Here is a 21,918-nt window from a genome sequence, read left to right as displayed (position 1 = left end):
CCAAGTTGCTTTTGTTTGTGTGTGTGTGTGTCTGTGTGTGTGTGTGCGTGTGTATTATTTTTTTGGGGGGTGGGGGGGGGGGGGATTTGCTGCATTTTATTCAAATTTCTTTTCCGATTGGAACCTTATCCTGTTTCCGTTACGGCTTTTACCAGTGTATCGCTTATCACATACAGTATGGTTGCAAAATGTGCGTGGCCTGCCAGTGTAACACCCAGGCTACGCCAATGGTTGTTGAGAGACCGTGGTTCCAATCTCATCAGCGGCACTTGATTTGTAGTTTGTCCCGGAAAATGTTGAAAAGATGCATCTCCAAAATGTTTGGTGCATAGAAATGTACGGTCTCTAAAATATAATGTACATTTATTCGATTAATCGATCAGCTGATGCAGACATATCGATCACAAAATGTCATCCAATTGACAGAAAGTGGCTGGGTGACTTCCGCCCGAAGACGAAATCGTGACTGGGGTGTTGTATGGACGTGAGACATGATTAACATACATTGAAAGGAAAACCACCCAGCGACACTTAAATCCTGATTTACAGTGCTCACATTGTACCAGTTGAAACACCTAAATAAATATCTCCTGGCTGCCATTGTGAAAGATCAAAGAACCCGACACTCCGCGGCCTTTCAATTAATAACGTTTACGCCTGACTCAACCCCGCTATTGATCATGTATCTGGTATATCACACACGCCGGAGTCGGCTAGAAAAGCGCGCCCATGCGGAAACGTGTGACGTCACGGGCTAATGAAGACACTGACTATGTCCCGATGTGACGTGATTTGGTTTGATTAGAGGAGTACCGTAAAACACAGCAAGCATGACGTCACCTGGAGCAATGTGGGGAAAGATTGGGTAAGAAACTTTTTATTTTAAGGGAGACTACTCTCCCCAACCCCAGTGTTCTGTACCTAATTCAACTTTACCGGGGAGGGGCAGTAAAAAGGAATTAGTACGTTAATCCAGTGTCTGTTGTAGTGACAACAAACTCGTGAGAGTTTCTTTAATATAAATGTATAGATAAATGCGTTTCTTAGTTCATTAAATTAAATTCCGGCAACTACTTCGTTTCTGTAATTATGAAATATTCATATATTCAAAATAGAATTTGTATATTGTGTATAAATATTAATTTATAATATTAAAGTGTATTAATAGACGTCGCACTTTATTTTTTATTTACAAGTACATTGTGTATTACAAAATATGGGGATAACAGTGGCGAATTTAAGGGGGGGGGGGCAGGCCCCTTGAATTTTGCGACAGTTTATATATATATATATATATATATATATATATATATATATATATATATATGTGTGTGTGTGTGTGTGTGTGTGTGTGTGTGTGTGTGTGACGTAGGAAGCGAGGGGGGGCAAGGGAGAATGTGCCCCCCACTTGTCAGATATTTTGCTTTATATTTGCTTTATAATAGTGCAAAAATGTGTAAATATAAAAGTGTGCCCCCCACTGTCGCAAAATTCAGATGTATATATAGTCAGACCTCGTTACAACGACCATGTTCGTCCCTGGGTCACTTTGTCGTTATATCGAAATTGACGTTGTATCGAATTAATTTGTCATGAGTTATATCCTTTGCCAAAATGACATAAGAAAAAAACAAACTAATTAATATTAACTGAAGACAGGATAGCATTTAAATAATTAATGTATTGTCATTATTATTAAAAACAACAACACATACATGTACATATAAATATGAGTTTAAAAATATTATTAAATATATTAAAGGCATACCGTCACGGATTTAAGGACCTTATTTCTCTAAAAATGGATAATAAATAAAAATTACATTAATTGGGGGGGGGGGGGGGGGGGGGGGGGGAGGGGGGGGGGGTTGTTTTGTTTTTTTGTTGGAAACCAAATCTAGCTATTGCATCACCTTAACTGAAGCATGATGGGGTGAAATCCATGTCATCCCTCTCGGCAATTTTAGTTTTTGAATTATGGACCATTGCCATAATTCAATTATTTTTTACAAAATGTCATTAATAAATGGAGTATGGTGGTTATGAAGATGGTTGAATAAAGTATATTTAGGGACAAATCAAATTATGTTTGTTCAGGTAATACTTTGTTACACAGTTAAATAGGTCAGTGGTCTGTGACAATATGCCTTTAATCAAGGCCACATATTTTATATTGGGGGGGGGGGGGGAACCCACATTATATATGTATGTGCGTATGTATGTATGTATGTATGTATGTTTGTATGTATGTATGATTTTTAAAAAAAAGGTTTGATTGGGTGGTATGGTCCCTGCGCCACCTCCACCCCCACCTCTACCCTACGCCACTGACCAAGGCGCATTCACTGTTAGTCTAATCATTCTTAAGTTAAAGACATCTAGGATTAGTACCTACTTCGTTTTTGAAATATCATCAAAATAGAAGACTTGATTGTTCGGTGTTAATCCTTTAATTGATTGACTAAAGGCTTATTTTCAAAAGCAATACATGTCTACAAATTTGGAAAACATCGGTAACTCGAGTTAACGATAATAATCTTAAGGTTGTATGGTGTGTCCAAAGTGTGACCCCGTGCATGGCAACAAATGACGTCATATTATTACGTACACGTATGTTAGTATCATTGTAGACCGCGGTAGGGCGGGACGTAGTCCAGTGGTACAGCGCTCGCTCGATGCGCGTTTGGTCTGGGATCGATCCCCGTCGGTGGACCCATTGGGCTTATTCTCGCTACAGCCAGTGCACCACGACTGGTATATCAAAGGCCGTGGTATGTGTTATCCTGTATGTGGGATGGTGCATATAAAAGATCCTTTGCTGCTAATCGAAAAGAGTAGCCCATGAACTGGCGACAGCGGGTTTCCTCTCTCAATATTTGTATGGTCCTTAACCATATGTCTGACGCCATATAACCGTAAATAAAATGTGTTGAGTGCGTCGTTAAATAAAACGTTTCCTTCCTTCCGTGCATGACAACAAATGATATCATATTATTACGTTCACGTATGTTAGTATCATTGCTGACCGCCGTTAGGTCGTCTACAGTTATACCAGGTGCTATATAACAGCCTCGGTGTTAGCATGTTGTAACTGTCCAACCACTCTCTCTTTAAAAAACACATAAAGCTCACAAGACGGTCTTTGTGAAACTTTTCAACACACAACAGACAAAACACTTTATAAAATCTGTCAGCTTCAGACAACACGTGACAAATCACTCTTTATGAAATCTGTTTCATAAACGATATCGCCTAGCCGTGTTGAACAAAACGTATATATATATATAGAACTACACGCGTGGAAGGGAGATACCATTCGTATTGCACAGATACCCATGGTAACAGTCGTAAAATGGACGCTCGGAAACCCGTAAAGTTTCCAGAACCGAGCGACGGACATTCGAGTAAGGCGACTAAAGGCGGCAACAAGAAAAACGGAATAAAAGATGGAAATCACGACGGGTGAATAATACGTTTTAAAGGGACATTCCCGAGTTTGCTGCAGTTTTTAAGATGTTATCGACTAGCAGAAACTTTTTAACGATTCTAATTACATATCAAATATATTTTTCTGCATAAAATATTAGTGGCTGTATATTAAATGTGTTTCTTATCGTTCTAATATTTGTACTAGGTTAAATTTCATTTTATTTCCTAAAATATAATTTTTCGTACGTACGAAATTATTTGAAGACAGAATCCAGTTTGGCTGTCTTGCAAATATTAAGACGACCAGAAACACATTGAATATACAGACACTGATATTCTAAACAATAAAATATATTTAATATGTAAGTTTAATTGTAGAAATATTTTATTATTCGGAAACATCTTACAATGTGGCAAACTCAGGAATGTTCCTTTAAAATGTTTAACAGTTAAACAGGACTCATACACTCACTAGCTAGGCTTGTATAGCAATATGCTTTTCAGGACTGTAACTTGTTGTATATTTTGTTCAATACTTTTAGTTTTTATCTATGCTTATATTCCGTTAAAGGTGCAGACCCTAGTTTCAACCCGTAAAAATGGACACTAAGTTTAGTTAATCTTCAAACCTGCAACACACATTTGGAAATGGTAAGAACAGAGAGAAGCTAAAGTCTGTGATGTTTAAACAGGGAATTACTGTCGAAAATAACTAGAGCGTGTCTCATTAACCATTATTTCTTAGACGAACGTGCGTTTTTAAAAACTAGGGTGTGTCGCTTTAATGTCCAAGCACGCTGTCCTGGGTACGCACCTCAGCTATCTGGGCTGTCTGTACAGGACAGGTGGCTTAGTGGTTGCTGGTAGTTGTTAGAGAGTTAAAGCGCGCGATCCTCTTAAAGAGACATTCCTGAGTTTGCTGCATTGTAAGATATTTAAAACTAATAAACTATTTCTGCAATTAAACTTACATATTAAATATATTTTTCTGGTTTAGAATATCAGTGTCTGTATATTCAATGCGCTTCTGGTACTCTTAACATTTGTAAGAAGCCCAAACTGGATTTTGTCTTCAAATAATTTCGTACGCATGAAAAAATTATATTTTTGGAAATAAAATGAAATTTAACATAGTACATATATTAGAACGATCAGAAACACGTTTAATATACAGCCACTAATATTTTATGCAGAAAAATATATTTGATATGTAATTACATTCGTTAAAAAGTCTCTGTTAGTCGATAACATCTTAAAACGTGTAGCAAACTCAGGAATGTCCCTTTAAAACACGCTATGCTATTTGTCGAACATATTGAGAGAGAAAACAACACGAAAAACATGTGTTAGGCCTCTGTATTGTTTATTATAGTTTTGTCGTTGTTGCTTTTTCTGTTGTTTTAGTTTTTGCTTTGCTTCCTGTTCTTTTGCTTGAAATGATACTTCGGTAGTGTTTTCCCTGGCTTGTTTTAGCAGCACCATGCCTCAATAGTCTAACGCCATCTTGCCTTAATCAGCAACATGCTGCCCTGAGATTAACCGAGCCCTTTTCAATAATTAATTCTAAAATTGCCTTTATAAAACACTAAAAAAAATGTGATTAATTAATCAAATGTTCCTGTTATATATTTTGCAATTCATTTATTAAAGCAAGCACATTAAGTACATTTATTTTTACTTCAATTTTTTTTTTTTTTGTCTTTAATAAAAAAAAAAAAAATGCCCTGAAAATTTTGAAAATGCCTCAAAAGTGTCTAGTCTATCATACCTTGCCAAATTTCTAGGGAAAACACTATTCGGTATGGGTTTTTCTTTTCTTCATATATTTAATCATTTCAAATTAAGTTATGCGTACTGTTGACCGTACTCTAGCTAATTCTTTTAAAATGTTGTCACTCTCCCTGATGATGGTGTTGGGTACGTGATGGTGGATATGATAGTGATGTATGCATGGTGACGATGATGTTGTGACGATGATGGTGAAGATGATGATAATGATGATGGTGATGATAAATATGATGATGTTGTGATGATGATGATGATGATGATGATAATAATGGTGTGGTATATACGTCATGGTGGTGATGGTGATGATGATGTTGTAATGGTGATGATATATGATGATAATGATTATGGCGATGATGATGTGATGGTGAAGATGATTATGATGATGATGATGTGATGATGAATATGATGATGATGATAATGATGATAGTAATGATAATGTTGTGATTGTGAGGATGATGAAGATGATGGTTAATATGAATATGACGATGATGATTATGATGATGAAGATGATTATGATGTTGATGATGGTGATAATGGTATAGTATACGTCATGGTGGTGATGGGGATGATGATGTTGGGATGGTGAAGATGATGACGACCATGATGATGTTTGTGAAATGAAACTAAAGATATCACCCCCAACCCCCCACCCCCCCCCCCCCCCCCCCCACCCCCACCCACCCACCCACCCACCACCACCCCATCAAAGTAGTAAAACATCTTCATCAACACAAACAGAACAAACAAAACAAAAACGTATACAAAACGCATACAGGAAATATTTAATATTTTTCATCTTGCATCTGCACAGCATAATTCTTAAATACAAATATAAGCATGTAGCCATTAGGGTTGAGAAAATAAACGTCAAAATAATTAATTGTTTCTTTTATCCTGTAGTATAATCTGTGTGGACGGAAATTAACGAAGAGTTACGATTGCGTTGCTACCCAGACTGTTCACGCCGTGGAACAATATTAAATATTAAATATAAAACATAAATCAATAAACCGAGAACCGTTACTTACCTTTTTATTTTTACGTGGTAACTACTTACATCAGCAGTGTTTGTCAGCGACTTTTCGCGTTAGTTCGCTTTAAATTGGTGCGCATTGTTCTAATTCAATAGCGATCTATTTTGTCTCGATGTTCGAAAACACTTCCGGTTTGCGTTGTGGGGCAGATAATGTTTACAAATGTCGGCAGGTGCGCTAGTTTGTGAGAAAATAGTTAGCTGAGAGCTGAGTGACTTAGAGACAAACACGGTAATACACGAGCTGTACACACAACAACAATATTTAGGAATGTACAAACTGCTCAATAATAATGTCGTCTGTAACTAAACACGTCACATTTATTTATCGCTAGCGTACCGTTAAAAGGGCATAGGCTATTCTGCGCCCCCCCCTCCCCCCCACCGCCAATCGACCCTCCATTTCATTTAATTATTAAGTTCGTGCTTATATCCAATTACGGTTCAAGCACGCTATCCAGGTCACACATGTCAACCATCTGGATTGTCTATGCAAGACCGTGAGTTAGTGGTTAGTGAGAGAGAAGTCGGTGTAGGGGTTTTACACCTATTTGTTGATTCGTTAAATTCTGTCCATAATCCATCCCATAGATATCCCGAACCAATAACACTGAATCTACGTTATATAATAAATAGTATATATGTAACTATAGTAGTCGTACCAGGGGTTTCTGTTTGGGGGTACTTTAGTGCACGGGTAAACATCTACGGTCCTGTTTTTTAACATTTTGACATTTATTGGACGGCACAGCAATAAACATCACAATAATAAATATCGTGCCGGAGATGTTTATCTTGATGAACTAATTAAGTCAATACTTTTCTTAACCAGTGTGGTCCACACTTTCTAGGTCTCTCTGGACTAGAGGTATCTCTGATTCTTTCCAGCTCCATGGCATTTTAAATTTGTAAATAATTACTTTGATGTGACTAAGAAGAAAAGTCAAAGTGTTTTGAAAAAAAAAAAAAAATGCCTACAATATTTGTTAGCTCGAGTGTCCTCAAGCCCTGCCCTGTTTATATAATAATACCGGCCTCGGTGGCAACGTGGTTAGGCCATCGGTCTACAGGCTGGTAAGGACCTGGGTTTGGATCCCAGTCGAGGCACGGGATTTTTAATCCAGATACCGACTCCAAACCCTGAGTGAGTGCTCCGCAAGGCTCAATGGGTAGGTGTGAACCACTTGCACTGACCAGTGATCCATAACTGGTTCAACAAAGGCCATGGTTTGTTCTATCCTGCCCGTGGGAAGCGTAAATAAAAGACATTAAACATCAGTTAAAATTGACAGTGGGTATAATAAAGGGAATAACCAACTCGCTACAATGATATACAAATTATCTGTCCCTTGTAAATAAATGTAAAACCCTTGCCAAAGGCTCTGGTTTACAACATTCATTCACTCGGGAGAGAATTCCTCGTAGCTCGTTAGTTATTCTCTAAACATTTTAGAAGTGTGTAGAGCTCCCTGATACTGCACAGTGAATTATGACACAACACTGAAAATGCTCATGAAATTCACCTTCGTAAAGATATTCTCTACAATCTATCTGTACCTGCAGTGCTTGGCAAACGTCGGGTCTGACTAACACTCTAGTGATTCAACCAACTACCAGTAACAAAGGCTTTAAGGTAATAATATTTTTCTTTAATTTGTAGGATTGCAAACAGAGTTAGAATGGGAAAAAAGGTGGAGAAAGGTCAGAACAAGGACAAGAATTTGTCATCAGCTAACACGGACACGGTCGATGATGAGGAGGACCGATCGCCAGGTGAGTTCACAGATTATGATGAGGACTGATCGCCAGGTGAGTTCAGGGATTATGATGAGGACTGATCTCCAGATGAGTTCACGGATTATGATGAGGACCAATCCCCAGGTGAGTTCACGGATTATGATGAGGACTGATCACCAGGTGAGTTCACGGATTATGATGAGGACTGATCTCCAGGTGAGTTCACAGATTATGATGAGGACTGATCTCCAGGTGAGTTCACGGATTATGATGAGGACCGATCTCCAGGTGAGTTCTGGGATTATGATGAGGACTGATCTCCAGGTGAGTTCACGGATTATGTTGAGAACTGATCTCCAGGTGAGTTTACAGATTATGACGAGGACTGATCTCCATGTGAGTTCAGGGATTTTGAGATGAGGACCGATCTCCAGGTGAATTCAGGGGTTATGATAAGGACCGATCTCCAAGTGAGTTCAGAGATTATGATGAGGACTGATCATCAGGTGAGTTCAGAGATTATGATGAGGACCGATCATCAGGTGAGTTCACAGACTATGATGAGGACTGATCCCTAACCCTGCCTTCCATCCACACACTCAAGACCCCGCCTTCCATCCACACACTCAAGGCCCTGCCTTCCATCCACACACTCAATGCCCCGCCTTCCATCCACACACACAAGGTCCTGCCTTCCATCCACACACTCAAGGCCCCGCCTTCCATCCATATATGAGGGATTCTGGAATATAAACAAATCCACTAGCCATGGGATCAGTGATTTTTTTTAATTTACTAGCCATGATTAAAAAATCACTAGCCCTACATTAAATAAAACCAATTTTACTAATGGTAATAATCAAATATGTCTCCTTAAAAACCCTTAGATTAGGGGTGGAAAGAGGGGGCAGGATATTCATATTTACAAAATAGACTTAAATGCAGCATTTGACAAGATTATTTTTTCCCACTAGCCGTTGGACTAGTTATAGTACTTTAGTTATTTACTAGCCCAATGATGAATATCACTTGCCACGGGAGTGAGGCTGCCATAATCTAGAAACCCTGTATATTCAACAGTCCATCCTCGCTTCCATCCATCCACCCACCTACCCATCCATCCATCTTTTTTAAACCATCCATGCACCCATCTATCCATCCATCCATCCTTCCATCATCCATCCACCCACCTACCCATCCATCCATCTTTTTTAAACCATCCATACACCCATCTATCCATCCATCCTCCCATCATCCATCCACCCACCCACCTACCCATCCATCCATCTTTTTCAAACCATCCATACACCCATCTATCCATCCATCCATCCTCCCATCATCCATCCACCCACCTACCCATCCATCCATCTTTTTTAAACCATCCATACACCCATCTATCCATCCATCCACCCATCATCCATCCACCCACCTACCCATCCATCCATCTTTTTCAAACCATCCATACACCCATCTATCCATCCATCCATCCTCCCATCATCCATCCACCCACCTACCCATCCATCCATCTTTTTTAAACCATCCATACACCCATCTATCCATCCATCCATCCTTCCATCATCCATCCACCCACCTACCCATCCATCCATCTTTTTTAAACCATCCATACACCCATCTATCCATCCATCCTCCCATCATCCATCCACCCACCTACCCATCCATCCATCTTTTTCAAACCATCCATACACCCATCTATCCATCCATCCATCCTCCCATCATCCATCCACCCACCTACCCATCCATCCATCTTTTTTAAACCATCCATACACCCATCTATCCATCCATCCTCCCCCATCATCCATCCACCCACCTACCCATCCATCCATCTTTTTCAAACCATCCATACACCCATCTATCCATCCATCCATCCTCCCATCATCCATCCACCCACCTACCCATCCATCCATCTTTTTTAAACCATCCATACACCCATCTATCCATCCATCCATCCTCTCATCATCCATCCACCCACCTACCCATCCATCCATCTTTTTTAAACCATCCATACACCCATCTATCCATCCATCCATCCTTCCATCATCCATCCACCCACCTACCCATCCATCCATCCATCTTTTTTAAACCATCCATACACCCATCTATCCATCCATCCTCCGATCATCCATCCACCCACCTACCCATCCATCCATCTTTTTCAAACCATCCATACACCCATCTATCCATCCATCCTCCCATCATCCATCCACCCACCTACCCATCCATCCATCTTTTTTAAACCATCCATACACCTATCTATCCATCCATCCTCCCATCATCCATCCACCCACCTACCCATCCATCCATCTTTTTTAAACCATCCATACACCCATCTATCCATCCATCCTCCCATCATCCATCCACCCACCTACCCATCCATCCATCTTTTTTAAACCATCCATACACCTATCATCCATCCATCCATCCAGCATCCATCAATATATTCATATCGTCCATGTTATGTGATTATTGTATGGAGCAGTATGGTTGTCATGGTAACTTGTAGTAGTATATATTCTATATATCTGTATAGTTTTGTGTATATTCTGTTGATAACATATTTTATGTATATTCTGTAGAACCGTATGGATGTACTGGCAACTTCCAGTCTGACTTCACAGAACTGTGTCGTCGTGACAACATGACCATAATCCCCCCCGTGGTGTTACGAGCGCGCCCCCCATCCTCCACACAACATGTTCAAGAAACCAAACAAGAGAGAGGCAAGGAGAAGGGCAAACAACCTACACAAGCTGAGCCAGACGTTGAACCCGAGCTCACTGAAGACGGAGGTAACTGTAACTCTCTCCACTCAAACTATCTTAACTCTATCTCTAACTTAACTCTATCTCTAACTTAACTCTATCTCTGTCTTAACTCTAACTTGACTGTCTCCAACTTAACTATCTCTAACTTAACTCTATCTCTAACTTAACTCTATCTCTAACTTAACTCTGTCTCTGTCTTAACTCTGTCTCTGTCTTAACTCTAACTTGACTGTCTCTAACTTAACTATCTCTAACTTAACTCTAACTCAACTCTATTTCTAATTTAACTCTGCCTTAACTCTATCTCGAACTTAACTCTATCGTTAAGTTAACTCAGGCCTCTACATTGCGACCATTTTTCATTTGGTAACATTTTATACTCTAACTTAACTCTGACTTAACCCAAACTTAACTCTTAACTTAACTCTCTGAAAATGTTTAGAATCGGAGGTTTTTCGTGGACTGCTTCCATGGGAATCCTCATGGATTCTCGTGAAAAAAGCCAAATTTTTAGCCCTGTATTATTGGTAATTGGTAACGTAATATTTATATATTATTGCTAGTTAAAGTACTATTTATATACTGTTGGTAGTTAACTTAATATTTATATATTATTCAAGGTAATATTTATATGTTATTGGCAGTTACAGCAATATTTATATATTATTGGCAGTTTCGGTAATATTTATATATTATTGGTAGTTACGGTAATATTTATATATTATTGGTAGTTACAGTAATATTTATATTTTATTGGTAGTTTTATTGGCAGTTTTATTGGCAGTTATATTAATATTTATATATTATTGGTAGTTAAAGTAATATATATTATTGGTAGTGAAGGTGATATTTATATATTATTGGCAGTTAAGGTAATATTTATATATTTTTGGCAGTTAAAGTAATATTTATATATTATTGGTAGTTACGGTAATATTTATATACTACTGGTAGTTAAGGTAATATTTATATATTATTGGTAGTTATACAAGTGACTGACAGTCGTGTTTCTACTCACAGAACCTGTGGAGCCACCACCAAAGACATACGTCGTGAAAGACTCGTTCGAGTTCTTCAAACCGACCGTCCAGGTGGAGCTGGAGCACCCCGACAAATACGACACAGTATCAGAACTGTTTGTCAGAGGTGTGTATAGACACGGTATCAGAACTGCTTGCCAGAGGTGTTAATAAACACGGTATCAGAACTGTTTGTCGGAGGTATTAATAAACACGGTATCAGAACTGTTTGTCAGAGGTGTGTATAAACACGGTATCAGAACTGTTTGTCAGAGATGTGTATAGACACAGTATCAGAACTGTTTGTCAGAGGTGTTTATAGACACGGTATCAGAACTGTTTGTCAGAGGTGTGTATAGACACGGTATCAGAACTGTTTGTCAGTGGTATGTATAGACACGGTATCAGAACTGTTTGTCAGAGGTGTGTATAAACACAGTATCAGAACTGTTTGTCAGAGGTGTGTATCGACGCAGTAACTGTAAGAGATGTGTATAAACACAGTATCAGAACTCTTTGCCAGAGGTGTGTATAGACACAGTATCAGAACTGTTTGTCAGAGGTGTGTATAGACACAGTATCAGAACTGTTTGTCAGAGGTGTGTATAGACACAGTATCAGAACTGTTTGCCAGAAGTGTGTATAAACATGGTATCAGAACTTTGTCAGAGGTGTGTATAAACACGGTATCAGAACTGTTTGTCGGAGGTGTGTATAAACACAGTATCAGAACTGTTTGCCAGAGGTGTGTATAGACACGGTATCAGAACTGTTTGTCAGAGGTGTGTATAAACATAGTATCAGAACTGTTTGTCAGAGGTGTGTATCGACGCAGTAACTGTTTGTCAGAGATGTGTATAAACACAGTATCAGAACTGTTTGCCAGAGGTGTGTATAGACACAGTATCAGAACTGTTTGTCAGAGGTGTGTATAGACACAGTAACTGTTTGTCAGAGGTGTGTATAGACACAGTATCAGAACTGTTTGTCAGAGGTGTGTATAGACACAGTATCAGAACTGTTTGTCAGAGGTGTGTATAGACACAGTATCAGAACTGTTTGTCAGAGGTGTGTATAGACACAGTATCAGAACTGTTTGCCAGAAGTGTGTATAGACACAGTATCAGAACTGTTTGTCAGAGGTGTGTATAGACACAGTATCAGAACTGTTTGTCGGAGGTGTGTATAAACACAGTATCAGAACTGTTTGCCAGAGGTGTGTATAGACACATTATCAGAACTATTTGTCAGAGGTGTGTATAGACACAGTATCAGAACTGTTTGTCAGAGGTGTGTATATACACGGTATCAGAACTGTTTGTCAGAGGTGTGTATAAACATAGTATCAGAACTGTTTGTCAGAGGTGTGTATCGACGCAGTAACTGTTTGTCAGAGATGTGTATAAACACAGTATCAGAACTGTTTGCCAGAGGTGTGTATAGACACAGTATCAGAACTGTTTGTCGGAGGTGTGTATAAACACAGTATCAGAACTGTTTGCCAGAGGTGTGTATAGACACAGTATCAGAACTGTTTGTCAGAGGTGTGTATAGACACAGTATCAGAACTGTTTTTCAGAGGTGTGTATAAACACGGTATCAGAACTGTTTGTCGGAGGTGTGTATAGACATGGTATCAGAACTGTTTGTCGGAGGTGTGTATAAACACGGTATCAGAACTGTTTGTCAGAGGTGTGTATAAATACAATATCAGAAATATTTTAAAGTGTAATTTTTTAAATTATTATTTTTAAAAATTAATTTTTTATATCTCACTGTTTTATTATAACCATAAATCTTTTATATAAATTAATGAGGATTATCCACTCAATTTAAGTGCTTTTGTTTGATACAAAATAAACCCCAATTTATAATATTTGTCCCTTCAGTTTATGATAGATATTTGTCCCTTCAATTTATGATATACTGATGGAAAGAAATAAGGGAACACATCAAATTGTAGACCAAATTTAATTCACAACTAGCGTAGTAATGTCTATATTTCATACCAAGTTGAAATGTGGGATTGAATATCTGTAGTGTTGAATGTGCTGCCTATATGTTCCCAGTCAACTTCTGATTTTTGATGCAGTCATTATTTCTTGATGCTATCTAAGTGATCCTCTATTTCTTTCCATCAGTATAGATATTTGTCCCTTAAGCACGTGTAACAGTCATATATATTTCTAATTTACACAGCTTTTAGCAGCCATCAATGGCCCAAGTTGTACCTGGTTCATGTTTGACACCAGCATCATGTATTCATTATTCAGTTTGTTTTCTTCTCTCATTCATTGATTATTCTGTGGGGTGGGATGTAGCCCAGTCGTACAGCGCTCGCTTGATGCACGGTCGGTCTGGGATCGATATCCCGTCAGTAGGACCATTGGGCTATTTCTCGCTCCAGCCAGTGCACCATGACTAATATATCAAAGGCCATGGTATGTGTTATCCTGTCTGTGTGATGGTCCAGTGCACCATGACTGGTATATCAAAGGCCGTGGTATGTACTATCCTGTCTGTGGGATGGTGCATATAAAATATCCCTTGCTGCTTATCAAAAAGAGTAGTCCATGAAGTGGCGACAGCGGGTTTCCTCTCTCAATATCTGTGTGTGGTCCTTAACCATGTGTCTGACGCCATATAACCGTAAATAAAATGTGTTGAGTGCGTCGTTAAATAAAACATTTCCTTCCTTGATTATTCTGTCTGTTTTCTTCTCTCATTCAGTGATTATTCTGAATATAGTTAGACAGTGTTTTCTTCTCTCATTCAGTGATTATTCTGAATATAGTTAGACAGTGTTTTCTTCTCTCATTCAGTGATTATTCTGAATATAGTTAGACAGTGTTTTCTTCTCTCATTCAGTGATTATTCTGAATATAGTTACAGTGTTTTCTTCTCTCATTCAGTGATTATTCTGAATATAGTTAGACAGTGTTTTCATCTCTCATTCAGTGATTATTCTGAATATAGTTAGACAGTGTTTTCTTCTCTCATTCAGTGATTATTCTGAATATAGTTAGACAGTGTTTTCTTCTCTCATTCAGTGATTATTCTGAATATAGTTAGACAGTGTTTTCTTCTCTCATTCAGTGATTATTCTGAATATAGTTACAGTGTTTTCTTCTCTCATTCAGTGATTATTCTGAATATAGTTAGACAGTGTTTTCATCTCTCATTCAGTGATTATTCTGAATATAGTTAGACAGTGTTTTCTTCTCTCATTCAGTGATTATTCTGAATATAGTTAGACAGTGTTTTCTTCTCTCATTCAGTGATTATTCTGTCTGTTTTCTTCTCTCATTCAGTGATTATTCTGAATATAGTTACACAGTGTTATCATCTCTCATTCAGTGATTATTCTGAATATAGTTACACAGTGTTTTCTTCTCTCATTCAGTGATTATTCTGTCTGTTTTCTTCTCTCATTCAGTGATTATTCTGTCTGTTTTCTTCTCTCATTCAGTGATTATTCTGTCTGTTTTCTTCTCTCATTCAGTGATTATTCTGAATATAGTTACACAGTGTTTTCTTCTCTCATTCAGTGATTATTCTGAATATAGTTAGACAGTGTTTTCTTCTCTCATTCAGTGATTATTCTGAATATAGTTAGACAGTGTTTTCTTCTCTCATTCAGTGATTATTCTGAATATAGTTAGACAGTGTTTTCTTCTCTCATTCAGTGATTATTCTGAATATAGTTAGACAGTGTTTTCTTCTCTCATTCAGTGATTATTCTGAATATAGTTAGACAGTGTTTTCATCTCTCATTCAGTGATTATTCTGAATATAGTTAGACAGTGTTTTCATCTCTCATTCAGTGATTATTCTGAATATAGTTAGACAGTGTTTTCATCTCTCATTCAGTGATTATTCTGAATATAGTTAGACAGTGTTTTCTTCTCTCATTCAGTGATTATTCTGAATATAGTTAGACAGTGTTTTCTTCTCTCATTCAGTGATTATTCTGAATACAGTTACACAGTGTTTTCATCTCTCATTCAGTGATTATTCTGAATATAGTTAGACAGTGTTATCTTCTCTCATTCAGTGATTATTCTGAATATAGTTAGACAGTGTTTTCTTCTCTCATTCAGTGATTATTCTGAATATAGTTACACAGTGTTATCATCTCTCATTCAGTGATTATTCTGAATATAGTTAGACAGTGTTTTCTTCTCTCATTCAGTGATTATTCTGAATATAGTTAGACAGTGTTTTCATCTCTCATTCAGTGATTATTCTGAATATAGTTAGACAGTGTTTTCTTCTCTCATTCAGTGATTATTCTGAATATAGTTAGACAGTGTTTTCTTCTCTCATTCAGTGATTATTCTGAATACAGTTAGACAGTGTTTTCATCTCTCATTCAGTGATTATTCTGAATATAGTTAGACAGTGTTTTCTTCTCTCATTCAGTGATTATTCTGAATATAGTTAGACAGTGTTTTCTTCTCTCATTCAGTGATTATTCTGAATACAGTTAGACACTGTTTTCATCTCTCATTCAGTGATTATTCTGAATATAGTTAGACACTGTTATCTTCTCTCATTCAGTGATTATTCTGAATACAGTTACACAGTGTTATCATCTCTCATTCAGTGATTATTCTGAATATAGTTAGACAGTGTTTTCTTCTCTCATTCAGTGATTATTCTGAATACAGTTACACAGTGTTATCATCTCTCATTCAGTGATTATTCTGAATACAGTTAAACAGTGATATCTTCTCTCATTCAGTGATTATTCTGAATATAGTTAGACAGTGTTTTCTTCTCTCATTCAGTGATTATTCTGAATATAGTTAGACAGTGTTTTCTTCTCTCATTCAGTGATTATTCTGAATACAGTTACACACTGTTATCATCTCTCATTCAGTGATTATTCTGAATACAGTTAGACAGTGTTTTCTTCTCTCATTCAGTGATTATTCTGAATATAGTTAGACAGTGTTTTCATCTCTCATTCAGTGATTATTCTGAATATAGTTAGACAGTGTTTTCTTCTCTCATTCAGTGATTATTCTGAATACAGTTAGACAGTGTTTTCATCTCTCATTCAGTGATTATTCTGAATATAGTTAGACACTGTTATCTTCTCTCATTCAGTGATTATTCTGAATATAGTTACACAGTGTTATCATCTCTCATTCAGTGATTATTCTGAATATAGTTAGACAGTGTTTTCATCTCTCATTCAGTGTTATTCTGATCTCTCATTCAGTGATTATTCTGAATATAGTTAGACAGTGTTTTCTTCTCTCATTCAGTGATTATTCTGAATATAGTTAGACACTGTTATCTTCTCTCATTCAGTGATTATTCTGAATATAGTTAGACACTGTTATCTTCTCTCATTCAGTGATTATTCTGAATATAGTTAGACAGTGTTTTCTTCTCTCATTCAGTGATTATTCTGAATATAGTTAGACACTGTTATCTTCTCTCATTCAGTGATTATTCTGAATATAGTTAGACACTGTTATCTTCTCTCATTCAGTGATTATTCTGAATATAGTTAGACAGTGTTTTCATCTCTCATTCAGTGATTATTCTGAATATAGTTAGACAGTGTTTTCTTCTCTCATTCAGTGATTATTCTGAATACAGTTAGACAGTGTTTTCATCTCTCATTCAGTGATTATTCTGAATACAGTTAGACAGTGTTATCTTCTCTCGTTTGTGGACTATTCTCTTTTCTTCTAGGTTGGAGAATTGACGAATCAATGATGAATATATTTAGACAGTGTTTGCCAGTTCTGGAGAAACTACACACAATAAAGTGAGTCCCATACTCAGTCTTCTACATTCATTTGTTCTCACTACTCTAGGTGACGTACACTCAGGTTTATGAATAGAATATTTAATGAGAGGGAAAAACCCCAAAGATTACTTATGAAAATGATAACAGGTTAATTATCATTCTTGTAATTTTTTGAGGCCTGCTAAATCAGTTGTTGCTCAGTACATTAATTTAAATTTGTTTCCAGCCAGTGCACCACGACTGGTATATCAAAGGCCGTGGCATGTGCTATCCTGTCTGTGGGATGGTGCATATAAAAGATCCCTTGCTGCTAATCGAAAAAGAGTAGCTAGCCCATGTAGTGGCGACAGCGGGTTTCCTCTCTCAATATCTGTATGGTCCTTAACCATATGTCTGACGCCATATAACCCTAAAATAAAATGTGTTGAGTGCATCCTTAATTAAATATCTCCTTCCTTCCTTTTAAATTTGTTTTTCAGTCTGTGGCATACAGGGCTTTCAGGGGAGACAATCAGCATCTTGGCTGGATTCCTGCCACAGTGTTTGAACATACGGTAAGTCAGATATCATCCACAGTGTTTGAACATAGGGTAAGTCAGATATCTACCACAGTGTTTAAACATACGGTAAGTCAGATATCTACCACAGTGTTTGAACATACGGTAAGTCAGATATCCACCACAGTGTTTGAACATGCAGTAAGTCAGTTATCCACCACAGTGTTTAAACATACGGTAAGTCAGATATCCACCACAGTGTTTAAACATTCGGTAAGTCGGATATCCACCACAGTGTTTGAACATACGGTAAGTCAGATATCCACCACAGTGTTTAAACATGCGGTAAGTCAGATATCCACCACAGTGTTTAAACATGCAGTAAGTCAGATATCCACCACAGTGTTTAAACATACGGTAAGTCAGATATCCACCACAGTGTTTAAACATACGGTAAGTGAGGTATCTTCCACAGTGTTTAAACATGCGGTAAGTCATATATCTACCACAGTGTTTGAACTTGCAGTTAGTCAGATATCTACCACAGTGTTTAAACATGTGGTAAGTGAGATATCTACCACAGTGTTTGAATATGAGGTAAGTGAGATATCTACCACAGTGTTTAAACATGTGGTAAGTCAGATATCTACCACAGTGTTTAAACATGTGGTAAGTGAGATATCTACCACAGTGTTTGAACATGAGGTAAGTGAGATATCTACCACAGTGTTTAAACATGTGGTAAGTGAGATACCTACCACAGTGTTTGAACATGCGGTTAGTCAGATATCTACCATAGTGTTTAAACATGTGGTAAGTCAGATATCTACCACAGTGTTTAAACATGCGGTTAGTCAGATATCTACCACAGTGTTTGAACATGTGGTAAGTGAGATATCTACCACAGTGTTTAAACTTGCAGTTAGTCAGATATCTACCACAGTGTTTAAACATGTGGTAAGTCAGATATCTACCACAGTGTTTGAACATGAGGTAAGTGAGATATCTACCACAGTGTTTAAACATGCGGTTAGTCAGATATCATCCACAGTGTTTGAAAATGCGGTAAGTGAGATATCTACCACAGTGTGTAAACATGCGGTTAGTCAGATATCATCCACAGTGTTTAAACATGCCGTAAGTGAGATATCTACCACAGTGTTTAAACATGCGGTTAGTCAGATATCATCCACAGTGTTTAAACATGTGGTAAGTGAGATGTCTACCACAGTGTTTGAACTTGCAGTAAGTGAGATATCTACCACAGTGTTTGAACATGCCGTAAGTCAGATATCCACCACAGTGTTTAAACATGCAGTAAGTCAGATATCCACCACAGTGTTTAAACATACGGTAAGTCAGATATCCACCACAGTGTTTAAACATGTGGTAAGTCAGATATCCACCACAGTGTTTGAACATACGGTAAGTCGGATATCCACCACAGTGTTTAAACATTCGGTAAGTCGGATATCCACCACATTGTTTGAACATACGGTAAGTCAGATATCCACCACAGTGTTTAAACATGCGGTAAGTCAGATATCCACCACAGTGTTTAAACATGCAGTAAGTCAGATATCCACCACAGTGTTTAAACATACGGTAAGTCAGATATCCACCACAGTGTTTAAACATGCAGTAAGTCACATATCCACCACAGTGTTTAAACATATGGTAAGTCAGATATCCACCACAGTGTTTAAACATACGGTAAGTCAGATATCTACCACAGTGTTTGAACATACGGTAAGTCAGATATCCACCACAGTGTTTAAACATTCGGTAAGTCAGATATCCACCACAGTGTTTAAACATACGGTAAGTGAGGTATCTTCCACAGTGTTTAAACATGCGGTAAGTCATATATCTACGACAGTGTTTGAACTTGCAGTTAGTCAGATATCTACCACAGTGTTTAAACATGTGGTAAGTGAGATATCTACCACAGTGTTTGAACATGAGGTAAGTGAGATATCTACCACAGTGTTTAAACATGTGGTAAGTCAGATATCTACCACAGTGTTTAAACATGTGGTAAGTGAGATATCTACCACAGTGTTTGAACATGAGGTAAGTGAGATATCTACCACAGTGTTTAAACGTGGTAAGTGAGATACCTACCACAGTGTTTGAACATGCGGTTAGTCAGATATCTACCATAGTGTTTAAACATGTGGTAAGTCAGATATCTACCACAGTGTTTAAACATGCGGTTAGTCAGATATCTACCACAGTGTTTGAACATGTGGTAAGTGAGATATCTACCACAGTGTTTAAACTTGCAGTTAGTCAGATATCTACCACAGTGTTTAAACATGTGGTAAGTCAGATATCTACCACAGTGTTTGAACATGAGGTAAGTGAGATATCTACCACAGTGTTTGAACATGCATTTAGTCAGATATCTACCACAGTGTTTGAACATGCGGTTAGTCAGATATCTACCACAGTGTTTGAACATGCGGTTAGTCAGATATCTACCACAGTGTTTGAACATGAGGTAAGTCAGATATCTACCACAGTGTTTGAACATTAGGTAAGTAAGATATCTACCAGTGTTTGAACATGAGGTAAGTCATATATCTACCACAGTGCTTGAACATGCGGTTAGTCAGATATCTACCACAGTGTTTAAACATGTGGTAAGTCAGATATCTACCACAGTGTTTGAACTTGCAGTAAGTGTTATATTTACCACAGTGTTTGAACATGTGGTAAGTCAGATATCTACCACAGTGTTTGAACATGCTGTAAGTGAGATATCTACCACAGTGTTTGAACATGTGGTAAGTCAGATATCTACCACAGTGTTTGAACATGTGGTAAGTCAGATATCTACCACAGTGTTTGAACATGTGGTAAGTCAGATATCTACCACAGTGTTTGAACATGTGGTAAGTCAGATATCTACCACAGTGTTTGAACATGTGGTAAGTCAGATATCTACCACAGTGTTTGAACATGCTGTAAGTCAGATATCTACCACAGTGTTTGAACATGCGGTAAGTGAGATATCTACCACAGTGTTTGAACATGAGGTGTCAGATATCTACCACAGTGTTTGAACATGCGGTTAGTCAGATATCTACCACAGTGTTTGAACATGTGGTAAGTGAGGTATCTACCACAGTGTTTGAACATGTGGTTAGTCAGATATCTACCACAGTGTTTGAACATGCATTTAGTCAGATATCTACCACAGTGTTTGAACATGCGGTTAGTCAGATATCTACCACAGTGTTTGAACATGCGGTTAGTCAGATATCTACCACAGTGTTTGAACATGAGGTAAGTCAGATATCTACCACAGTGTTTGAACATGAGGTAAGTAAGATATCTACCAGTGTTTGAACATGAGGTAAGTCAGATATCTACCACAGTGTTTGAACATGCAGTGAGATATCTACCACAGTGTTTAAACATGCGGTTAGTCAGATATCTACCACAGTGTTTGAACATGTGGTAAGTGAGATATCTACCACAGTGTTTAAACTTGCAGTTAGTCAGATATCTACCACAGTGTTTAAACATGTGGTAAGTCAGATATCTACCACAGTGTTTAAACATGTGGTAAGTCAGATATCTACCACAGTGTTTGAACATGAGGTAAGTGAGATATCTACCACAGTGTTTAAACATGCGGTTAGTCAGATATCATCCACAGTGTTTGAACATGCGGTAAGTGAGATATCTACCACAGTGTGTAAACATGCGGTTAGTCAGATATCATCCACAGTGTTTAAACATGCGGTTAGTCAGATATCATCCACAGTGTTTAAACATGTGGTAAGTGAGATGTCTACCACAGTGTTTGAACTTGCAGTAAGTGAGATATCTACCACAGTGTTTGAACATGCCGTAA

The 21,918-nt window shown here is 37.7% G+C and overlaps 1 protein-coding gene across 4 annotated transcripts in view; it reads left to right on the top strand.

The window, feature by feature from the left end:
- The first annotated feature begins 709 nt into the window (after window positions 1-709).
- LOC121373683 (leucine-rich repeat-containing protein 71-like) overlaps window positions 710-21,918 on the top strand; it is a 61,481-nt gene continuing 40,272 nt past the window's right edge. For 2 of the 4 annotated variants that reach the window (XM_041500406.1, XM_041500404.1), the window contains exons 1-6: window positions 3,331-3,462; window positions 7,911-8,023; window positions 10,582-10,794; window positions 11,791-11,916; window positions 17,499-17,574; window positions 18,036-18,110. In XM_041500406.1, coding sequence (XP_041356340.1) covers window positions 3,353-3,462; window positions 7,911-8,023; window positions 10,582-10,794; window positions 11,791-11,916; window positions 17,499-17,574; window positions 18,036-18,110 — 713 coding nt within the window. In that variant the 5' untranslated portion in view covers window positions 3,331-3,352. Of the gene's footprint in view, window positions 866-3,330; window positions 3,463-6,379; window positions 6,483-7,910; window positions 8,024-10,581; window positions 10,795-11,790; window positions 11,917-17,498; window positions 17,575-18,035; window positions 18,111-21,918 lie in introns of those variants that run through there. The other 2 variants (XM_041500407.1, XM_041500408.1) reach the window with 2 other exon arrangements.

Source organism: Gigantopelta aegis, chromosome 5 (genome assembly GCF_016097555.1).
Source record: "Gigantopelta aegis isolate Gae_Host chromosome 5, Gae_host_genome, whole genome shotgun sequence".
Lineage (NCBI taxonomy): Eukaryota > Metazoa > Mollusca > Gastropoda > Neomphalida > Peltospiridae > Gigantopelta > Gigantopelta aegis.
The sequence above is the reverse complement of the archived record's forward strand: the minus strand, read 5'-3'. Positions and strand labels throughout refer to the sequence as shown.